Here is a 10448-nt window from a genome sequence, read left to right as displayed (position 1 = left end):
GATGTGCAGTATGAGTTCCAACAAAGACCACATGCTGGCCAAGACATTCCCCAGCGGCACCCCCTTCCCCATGGGCATGTACAACCCCCACCACCTCCAGGCCATGTCCAACCCTGAGGTGGGCCACCACCACTCTCTGATGCCTGGCTCCCTGTCCGCTGCCATGGGGATGGGCTGCCACATGGAGCCCCCCCTCCATCCCCCGCACCACCACCACCACCACCACCACCATCACCACCACATCCAAAACTCCCCCCCACTGCCCCACCTGCAGCAGCCCCAACAGCACCAGCAGCAACAGCACGCCCAGCCGCCGCCCAAATACCAGCTGGGATCTACCTCATACCTGCTGGACAAGCCCCTCAAAGTGGAGATGGAGAGCTTTCTCATGGATCTGCAGAGTGGGCTGACGGGCCACCACTCAGGCGATCATCATCATGCTGCTGCCTCGCCCCCCAAGGAGGGACTAGAGCACCCCTCAGGCCTGACAGACGAGCTGTGTGGTGACCCCCTCCTGTCTAAGAGCCCTGCTGTCATCGCTGAGTCTCTGTGCACTGCTAACATGGACTTCTCTCACCTGCTGAGCTTCCTGCCCCTCAACCTGCCCCCCTACAACGCCCCCATCAGCACAGCAGGACTAGTCATGGGGTATACCTCATCTGCTGCCTCCTCCTCTTCCTCCTCTTCGTCATCCTTGCGTGGCACTGAGCCGCACGCCGCTGCCACAGCCGCACCTCTTACCTCTTTGCAACCTCAACCTCAGGAGCAGCATGGCTCCAGCAGGGGCCTGGGTCTAGGGCCCCTGCACCCTCTCCCGCCAGTGTTTAGCTCCAGCCTCAGCACGACCACCCTGCCTCGCTTTCACCAGGCCTTCCAATGAGGGGCCCCCCAAGCCATCATCCTCAGCTGACTGCCTCACACCCAGGGGCCCAGGGGCCAAGGGTCCTCCTGGGCTGCAAGGGTGGACATAAAAACACTTGAACACTTAGAAGCCTTATTTGAAGTGCACAAAAGCTTTTGATTGAGCTCCAGAGGAAACTAAACCCCCATTGTTGAAACAAAAAGGAAAATAAACGTTCAAACTAAGGAGCTTTTGTTTGGCCTTTCTTTAGCTGTGATGATTGAATCCCTGTCTTTTGTTTGGCCTTTCTTTAGCTGTGATGATTGAATCCCTGTCTTTTGTTTGGCCTTTCTTTAGCTGTGATGATTGAATCCCTGTCTTTTGTTTGGCCTTTCTTTAGCTGTGATGATTGAATCCCTGTCTTTTGTTTGGCCTTTCTTTAGCTGTGATGATTGAATCCCTGTCTTTTGTTTGGCCTTTCTTTAGCTGTGATGATTGAATCCCTCTGTCTTTTGTTTGGCCTTTCTTTAGCTGTGATGATTGAATCTCTCTGTCTTTTGTTTGGCCTTTCTTTAGCTGTGATGATTGAATCCCCCTGTCTTTTGTTTGGCCTTTCTTTAGCTGTGATGATTGAATCCCCCTGTCTTTTGTTTGGCCTTTCTTTAGCTGTGATGATTGAATCCCTCTGTCTTTGTTGTTGTTTGTTGAGTTGGATCCCCATTTAGCTTTTGTAGAATCAGCAGCTACTCTTCCTGGGGTCCACAAAAAACCACGACAAGTAACAAAACACTGATACACAAGGACAGTCACACAAATTAAAATACAGGGATGTACAAACAATACATCTAAAATATGTGTGTGTGTGTTAAGAGTGTGTGTCTCTTAGTGCGTCTGTGTTAGTCTGTGTGCTAGTGTCTGTTAGTGTGTCTGTGTGCTAGTGTCTGTTAGTGTGTCTGTGTGCTAGTGTCTGTGTGCTAGTGTGTCTGTGCTAGTGTGTCTGTGTGTTAAGAGTGTGTGTCTCTTAGTGCGTCTGTGTTAGTCTGTGTGCTAGTGTCTCTTAGTGCGTCTGTGTGCTAGTGTCTGTGTGCTAGTGTGTCTGTGCTAGTGTGTCTGTGCTAGTGTGTCTGTGTTAGTGTGTCTGTGTTAGTGTGTCTGTGTTAGTGTGTCTGTGCTAGTGTGTCTGTGCTAGTGTGTCTGTGCTAGTGTGTCTGTGCTAGTGTGTCTGTGTTAGTGTGTCTGTGTTAGTGTGTCTGTGTTAGTGTGTCTGTGCTAGTGTGTCTGTGTTAGTGTGTCTGTGTTAGTGTGTCTGTGTTAGTGTGTCTGTGTTAGTGTGTCTGTGCTAGTGTGTCTGTGTGTTAGAGTGTGTGTCTCTTAGTGCGTCTGTGTTAGTCTGTGTGCTAGTGTCTGTGTGCTAGTGTGTCTGTGTTAGTGTGTCTGTGTGTTAGTGTTAATGTGTGTGTGTGTGTGTGTGTCACCTCACAGTCCCCTCTGTTCCATGAGATGCTGTTTAATCTGTTTCTTTTAAAGGTAATTCTTCTGTTTGCTGAGTAACTGGACATGGAAGGGAGTTCCATGGGACCACGGCTCTGTATAATACTGTGAGTTGCCGTGAATGAGTTCTTTAACCTCTACCACTAGCCTATCCCCCCTCGTCACTTCCCTCCCTCTACTCTGTAGTCAGGAGGCAGCGTCTGCAGGCCTGAAGGCCTGGTACTTTACAAAGTCAGAATATTAAGAAAAAAATATTAATTTTAGAGAAAATTATAAAATAAAAAAAACATATATATATTGTTACCCAGAAGCCTAGTGACCCAGAAGTATAGTTTTGAAGTGGGTGAAATATAATTTTCTAGCTTTTTTCAAATGTGAAAAAATCTCTCCCGTGAGTGTAAAAGTCTGAAGCACCTACCCAGAAACACCCTCGTCATCGTCGGGGGGGGGGGGGGGGGGGGGGATTAGTGAAGAACGAAAGTGATAGTGCCCCACGGACATTACCCTCCTCTAATATAGGCTACAACCACACAACAAAATATCTGTCTTGAAAAAGTGCTCTTAAAAAAAACTGGAATAACTGATTACTGTTCAGACTCATCAGTTGTGCAGAAAGTCAAATAAAAGTGAAAACAGAGAGTTGATTTTAACGTTGATAACCAAACACAGCGACCACTGGTGCCCACATATTAATGAAAAGCAGATGTGAAAATAGCTGAGTCAGTAGAAAACATGCCAAGTCATGCATGTTTTGTGTTGTTCCTCAAGAGCAGCACTTTTATTTAGCAGAAGTGTCTTTACCTTTAGGAATCTCTTTGGCTAACCACCGGGACCTGCTCAACCAGGGCCAGGCCAGTGAGGATGACCCCATGTGGAGGATATACCCCTCCTATAAAAGCTGCTCTTGAAAACAGGTCATTATTTGACTCATGAGGATTTTTCATTCCTTCAACTGTCATTCTTCCAGCATTGGTTTTTAACAAGTCAATATGTCACATCCTTTGCCCACCTTTCATATATTAATGATTTTTATTTTGATGAAAACAAATATATATCCAGTCTGTTAGATACATGGTAATAATAACCCTGACATATGTGAATAGAGAACAAAAATAACAACGACGACAGTTAAGGAAAACGTGTAAAAGAATGTTATTTGCAGTGTATTAAATATCTCGTCAAAAATGAACATTAGAATTGCTTTTATGTCAGTAAGGTGTATTTAGGCGTATTAAAACAAAGTGTTTTTTTTTATGTGGCAGGTTTACATGTGTCTGTATCTGGCATTTTATTGATGAGAAATGGGATGTATTTAGCTTTGCCCTTGGAGCTTTTCTCCTCTGGATGTATCGTTTATCTGTTCATGTACTACTAAAACAAAAACCTGGATTGTTGACTTTGACAAATGTGTAGTTAATAGGCTGTTAGTGGCACAATAATCCAGTAGGATTTTACATAGACGTCTTTGATCGTCTCGTACGACTTAAAAAAAAAAAAGAATGACTGACGTCGATAGTCTATTTTCTCAGTTTGAAACACAACCTGATTAAGAGGTCTGGTTTTAAGATGCCTTTTTCATATACACTAGCCTGTTGAAAACTTGCGCCCAAAGTTGTAAAACTATAATATGTGCTCTGTATCACGTAAGTGATATTTGTATGATGGAGAATATGCATAATGTCCTGTCTTTGGTTTGGCCAACAAATGAATGATATGTTTCACTTTCCTACAGACGTCCTGATTGATAGATCGAGAGATAGGCTTTGGAACACCCAGCACGTGGGGTATATAAAGTCCATTAGTCAAAAGAAAGTCAAAGTGCATCTTGAGCGTACAAGGACTGATATAAACAGTATTAATATATTATCCTCTTGGTTTGCAACTTTCTCAACTCTCTTGACTTTGTCTGTTTGAGTACTCAGCCCAGTCCATATGCAACTATTAGTAAACATGTAGTTTCAAGTAGACGCCAAGTATAAAGAAAAGAAAAACTACAACTATATAACATAAGGAAAACAAAACAAATTGCTGCTTTTAGCTACAGTTGCTTGGAACAGAGAACATTTCAACATTGCAAGATGTAAACATGCACAGTGGTACAGATTTGAACTGTTTCCTTTCCTGTCTGTACTCCTCACTCAGCTGCTTCCTGGTTTCAGGAGGAAAGGGTCTTAAAGAAAAACACAATATCCAGAACAAACACGTCACCAGCCTGCTCTTTGACATTCAAAGGGACGACTGACTGGGATATTTCTTAGTCCTTTTTTTGTTGTTGTTATATGATATGTTATTTTCTGTTTGTTAAAACAGGACCTTGAAACAACACAACACATCACCTCATTTTATTTTAGATTTTTTTTTCTTCCCAAAACCTGGGGAGAGGAAACAAAATCTTGCACAATTGCTCATTAAAATAAATATTTTATTATTTCATTTTAATAATGGTAGAATTGTTATTCAAATTGACAAACCGACCAGAGCCTACTATTGCCTCTTCAGTCAGCTAATTAGACTGACCTATAAAAGTAGTTGACAAAATATGTGAAGATAAATCCAACGTAAAAGAAACTACCAACCAATACTTGTGAAGTAATACGTTCAGGTATGAATCCCCAAAGTTCATGTTGACACTTCCAATAGGCTGAGAAATGATCTAAATGAGGAACATTTAATGATTTGATCGTGAAGAAATGTGGTTCGCATCTTTGAAAGAATTTGCCTCTTTCTTATAGTGGTAATTGAATATGAATATCTATATAACTGTTTAAAAGCTATGCTTAAAACATATATATTTTTTGTGTACATCAAGTTTACATTTTGAAAGACCATGGCTATATCCAATTCCAGACAAAATTGTAGCACTCAAATTTAGCATTTATCTTTTTATTCATTTATTGAGCATTTATTGATGAAAAAAGAAACGTCAATTGGCATTGAGTTTGTCCTCCCTGGGTTTCTGTGAGCTAATCTGAATTCTAGCACTTTCAATCTTTAAAAAAAAAGAGGTTTTTTTTCTTTTAAAATTTCAGCTTATATGTTCCTGTTTATCATTTTGTATTTGATCCTATGTATGTATGTATGTATGTATGTATGTATGTATGTATGTATGTATGTATGTATGTATGTATGTATGTATGTATGTGCCATTAGTTTGATGTGTAGATTTGATCAATATTTGTCTATTTTTTAATAGACTTTTCACTAATACCTTCTTTCATGTGCTCCCCACCCACTCCCCTGGACTGTACTGCTGCCTAGTAGCTACAGAGTACATGTTGTCTCTAGACAGGAAAAGGACTGTACTGTTGCCTAGTAACTACAGTGTACATGTTGTCTCTAGACAGGAAAAGGTTGGTACTGCTGCATAGTAGCTACAGAGTACCTGTTGTCTCTAGACAGGAAAAGGACTGTACTGCTGTACTGCTGCCTAGTAGTAGCTACAGAGTACATGTTGTCTCTAGACAGGAAAAGGACTGTACTGTTGCCTAGTAACTACAGAGTACATGTTGTCTCTAGACAGGAAAAGGACTGTACTGTTGCCTAGTAACTACAGTGTACATGTTGTCTCTAGACAGGAAAAGGTTGGTACTGCTGCATAGTAGCTACAGAGTACCTGTTGTCTCTAGACAGGAAAAGGACTGTACTGCTGTACTGCTGCCTAGTAGTAGCTACAGAGTACATGTTGTCTCTAGACAGGAAAAGGACTGTACTGTTGCCTAGTAACTACAGAGTACATGTTGTCTCTAGACAGGAAAGGACTGTACTGCTGCCTAGTAACTACAGAGTACATTTTGTCTCTAGACAGGAAAAGGCTGGTACTGCTGCCTAGTAGCTACAGAGTACATGGTGTCTCTAGACAGGACAAGGACTGTACTGCTGCCTAGTAGCTAGAGTACATGTTGTCTCTAGACAGGAAAAGGACTGTACTGCTGCCTAGTAGCTACAGAGAACATGTTGTCTCTAGACAGGAAAAGGACTGTACTGTTGCCTAGTAACTACAGAGTACATGTTGTCTCTAGACAGGAAAGGACTGTACTGCTGCCTAGTAACTACAGAGTACATGTTGTCTCTAGACAGGAAAAGGCTGGTACTGCTGCCTAGTAACTACAGAGTACATGTTGTCTCTAGACAGGAAAAGGCTGGTACTGCTGCCTAGTAGCTACAGAATACATGTTGTCTCTAGACAGGAAAAGGACTGTACTGTTGCCTAGTAACTACAGAGTACATGTTGTCTCTAGACAGGAAAAGGACTGTACTGTTGCCTAGTAACTACAGTGTACATGTTGTCTCTAGACAGGAAAAGGTTGGTACTGCTGCATAGTAGCTACAGAGTACCTGTTGTCTCTAGACAGGAAAAGGACTGTACTGCTGTACTGCTGCCTAGTAGTAGCTACAGAGTACATGTTGTCTCTAGACAGGAAAAGGACTGTACTGTTGCCTAGTAACTACAGAGTACATGTTGTCTCTAGACAGGAAAAGGACTGTACTGTTGCCTAGTAACTACAGTGTACATGTTGTCTCTAGACAGGAAAAGGTTGGTACTGCTGCATAGTAGCTACAGAGTACCTGTTGTCTCTAGACAGGAAAAGGACTGTACTGCTGTACTGCTGCCTAGTAGTAGCTACAGAGTACATGTTGTCTCTAGACAGGAAAAGGACTGTACTGTTGCCTAGTAACTACAGAGTACATGTTGTCTCTAGACAGGAAAGGACTGTACTGCTGCCTAGTAACTACAGAGTACATTTTGTCTCTAGACAGGAAAAGGCTGGTACTGCTGCCTAGTAGCTACAGAGTACATGGTGTCTCTAGACAGGACAAGGACTGTACTGCTGCCTAGTAGCTAGAGTACATGTTGTCTCTAGACAGGAAAAGGACTGTACTGCTGCCTAGTAGCTACAGAGAACATGTTGTCTCTAGACAGGAAAAGGACTGTACTGTTGCCTAGTAACTACAGAGTACATGTTGTCTCTAGACAGGAAAGGACTGTACTGCTGCCTAGTAACTACAGAGTACATGTTGTCTCTAGACAGGAAAAGGCTGGTACTGCTGCCTAGTAACTACAGAGTACATGTTGTCTCTAGACAGGAAAAGGCTGGTACTGCTGCCTAGTAGCTACAGAATACATGTTGTCTCTAGACAGGAAAAGGACTGTACTGTTGCCTAGTAACTACAGAGTACATGTTGTCTCTAGACAGGAAAAGGCTTGTACTGCTGCCTAGTAGCTACAGAGTACATGTTGTCTCTAGACAGGAAAAGGACTGTACTGCTGTACTGCTGCCTAGTAGTAGCTACAGAGTACATGTTGTCTCTAGACAGGAAAAGACTTGAACTGCTGCCTAGTAACTACAGAGTACATGTTGTCTCTAGACAGGAAAAGGCTTGTACTGCTGCCTAGTAGCTACAGAGTACATGTTGTCTCTAGACAGGAAAAGGACTGTACTGCTGTACTGCTGCCTAGTAGTAGCTACAGAGTACATGTTGTCTCTAGACAGGAAAAGACTTGAACTGCTGCCTAGTAGCTACAGAGTACATGTTGTCTCTAGACAGGAAAAGGACTGTACTGCTGCCTAGTAGCTAGAGAGAACATGTTGTCTTTAGACAGGAAAAGGACTGTACTGCTGTACTGCTGCCTAGTAGTAACTACAGAGTACATGTTGTCTCTAGACAGGAAAGGACTGTACTGCTGCCTAGTAACTACAGAGTACATGTTGTCTCTAGACAGGAAAAGGCTTGAACTGCTGCCAGGCTGTGCCAAGACAGGGCTACAGAGAAGGCAGGTCTCCATCTGTCCCAGTTTACAGTAGACCTCACCCCACACATGAGTTTACAGTAGACCTCACCCCACACATGACAGTTTACAGTAGACCTCACCCCACACATGACAATTTACAGTAGACCTCACCCCACACATAACAGCAGAGAAGATGGATAGCTAATAATTCATTCGCGGAAGAAAACTAAAACTAAAGTACTTGTTGGGAGGCAGCTGTAAATGCTAGGTTTTGCACAGCTAGCCTTGGGAAGTGGCCTTTTCAGGAGTATTTCAGCAGTTCTTCAGTCTCATCGGGATGACATAATCATTTTATCCATCCCACCTGTTTTGGAGAGACAAACTCTGCTAAACGTCTGCTGAGATACTCCTGAGAAGGACTACCTCTGACGGTGGTGTTACACCATGATTCAAACCATCAAATAGTTCATTATCATCGTTAATGGAAAGGTTGTGGAAGTAATATCTCACCTTAAACTTTGACTGAGTGCCGAGCGGATGTTTTCGCTACAGCGCCTTGTTGTTGGTTCATTACCTCGACTGCGCCTACTAGAGATGCATTTGTCTTCACCTTTCCTCTGCACTAGTAGGTGCAAAACACACAATTTAAGGGAATTCTTTAATAAAAAATATATATATGTTTCCATTTTTAAGTCAGAACCTGTTTTTGGATTTCATTAAATGCTTTCTTTTATTGTTGTTGTTGTTGTTGTTGTTGTTGTTGTTGTAGTGAAACTGGGTACTGTCTGGTGAAGACAAGATTCACATGTAGTTTTACATTTTGTTTTTAGCTTAATGTATGTCTTCCAAGCTCTTTGTGTATGTCGTTTAGCGACATCTACTTTATGTTTAGTACTTTATTACAGCCACCTCTGGGGGGGGGGAAAGGTCACCCTTACACTATTTTATATAGCATGGAGTTTATCAACTACAGGGAGAATTGTATAAAACCAATATTCTTCAGAGGAAAAACAGCTTTTTTGTTTGTTTCATATCTCACATGCAATCAGTTGCTGCAAAGTGACAGATTTTGTATATTGGTTGATCCAAAGAGATGACATAACAACAAACCTATTTACTGATTGTACAGTACATTGTATCTTTGAACTGTCATGTGTTATGTTATTAAAATACAAACCCACCGTTTCATACTTTGGTTTTAAGTTTGACTCCTTTTTGTCTTCTGAAAGGAGGATGTTTCGAACACAGAACATTGGAAATGGACTCAACAGAACCATGTTGAAAAAGGCAGTGAACATTGGAAATGGACTCAATAGAACCATGTTGAAAAAGACACAGAACATTGGAAATGGACTCAACAGAACCATGTTGAAAAAGGCAGTGAACATTCCTAGAGAGCCCAACACCACATTGCTCTACATAGATGATTTGACACACTGGATGTTGCTAAGGGTCTTGTTGCTAGGCCATTGGACAACCGTAATTACAGTATGATGTCATACAGGATGATGCAGCTAACCTATAGCTACACAGACAGCAACACTCACAAATACACTTCCAGGTTTCAGACTGCGCTATACACACCAAAAATAGAAATTCAAATATGCTTTTTAAGATTTTTTGCTGGGCAGCCACAAGGTTGTTAAAATGTATAGGAGGGTAGCGTACTGTGATCCCACAATGTGTAATCTGATCCCTACCCCTCAAGACCCACAACATACAGAAGAGGACCATGTGTATTCTGATCCCTACCCCTCAAGACCCACCACATACAGAAGAGGACAATGTATAATCTGATCTCTACCCCTCAATACCCACAACATACAGAAGAGGACAATGTGTAATCTGATCCCTACCCCTCAAGACCCACAACATACAAAAGAGGACAATGTGTAATCTGATCTCTACCCCTCAAGACCCACAACATACAGAAGAGGACCATGTGTATTCTGATCTCTACCCCTCAAGACCCACAACATACAGAAGAGGACCATGTGTAATCTGATCTCTACCCCTCAAGACCCACAACATACAGAAGAGGACCATGTGTAATCTGATCCGTACCCCTCAAGACCCACAACATACAGAAGAGGACAATGTGTATTCCGATCCCTACCCCTCAGGTTTAATTAGTCGTTTGGGATACACAGTCTAATAAAATGCTCCCTTGCAACAACAATAATAATAAATAATGAAAGATAAGAATATGAACATAAAGTAAATGTCTCAGTAGAATAGAATAAACGTTTTAGCTTAATTATAATACAGGAAGGTACAATTTATAGTCTAATATTTACACATGTTTTGGGTAAGGGGGGGATTGGAGGGAAAATGTTTAAATGGTGCAGTATTTAGCAATCATAATAAGAGTCTGGTAGCGAAGTG

At 42.1% G+C, this 10448-nt stretch overlaps 1 protein-coding gene across 2 annotated transcripts in view; it reads left to right on the top strand.

Annotated features, from left to right (window-relative positions):
- LOC109885794 (zinc finger protein PLAGL2-like) overlaps positions 1 to 9265 on the top strand; it is a 50336-nt gene extending 41071 nt beyond the window's left edge. For both annotated transcript variants that reach the window (XM_031794740.1, XM_031794739.1), the window contains exon 3: positions 1 to 9265. This exon is cut by the window's left edge and continues 567 nt beyond it. In XM_031794740.1, the coding sequence (XP_031650600.1) occupies positions 1 to 880 (880 nt within the window). In that variant the 3' untranslated portion in view covers positions 881 to 9265.
- Positions 9266 to 10448: the final 1183 nt, after the last annotated feature.

This window comes from Oncorhynchus kisutch, linkage group LG17, assembly GCF_002021735.2.
Source record: "Oncorhynchus kisutch isolate 150728-3 linkage group LG17, Okis_V2, whole genome shotgun sequence".
Classification (NCBI taxonomy): domain Eukaryota; kingdom Metazoa; phylum Chordata; class Actinopteri; order Salmoniformes; family Salmonidae; genus Oncorhynchus; species Oncorhynchus kisutch.
This window is presented reverse-complemented; position numbering and strand designations above follow the sequence as displayed.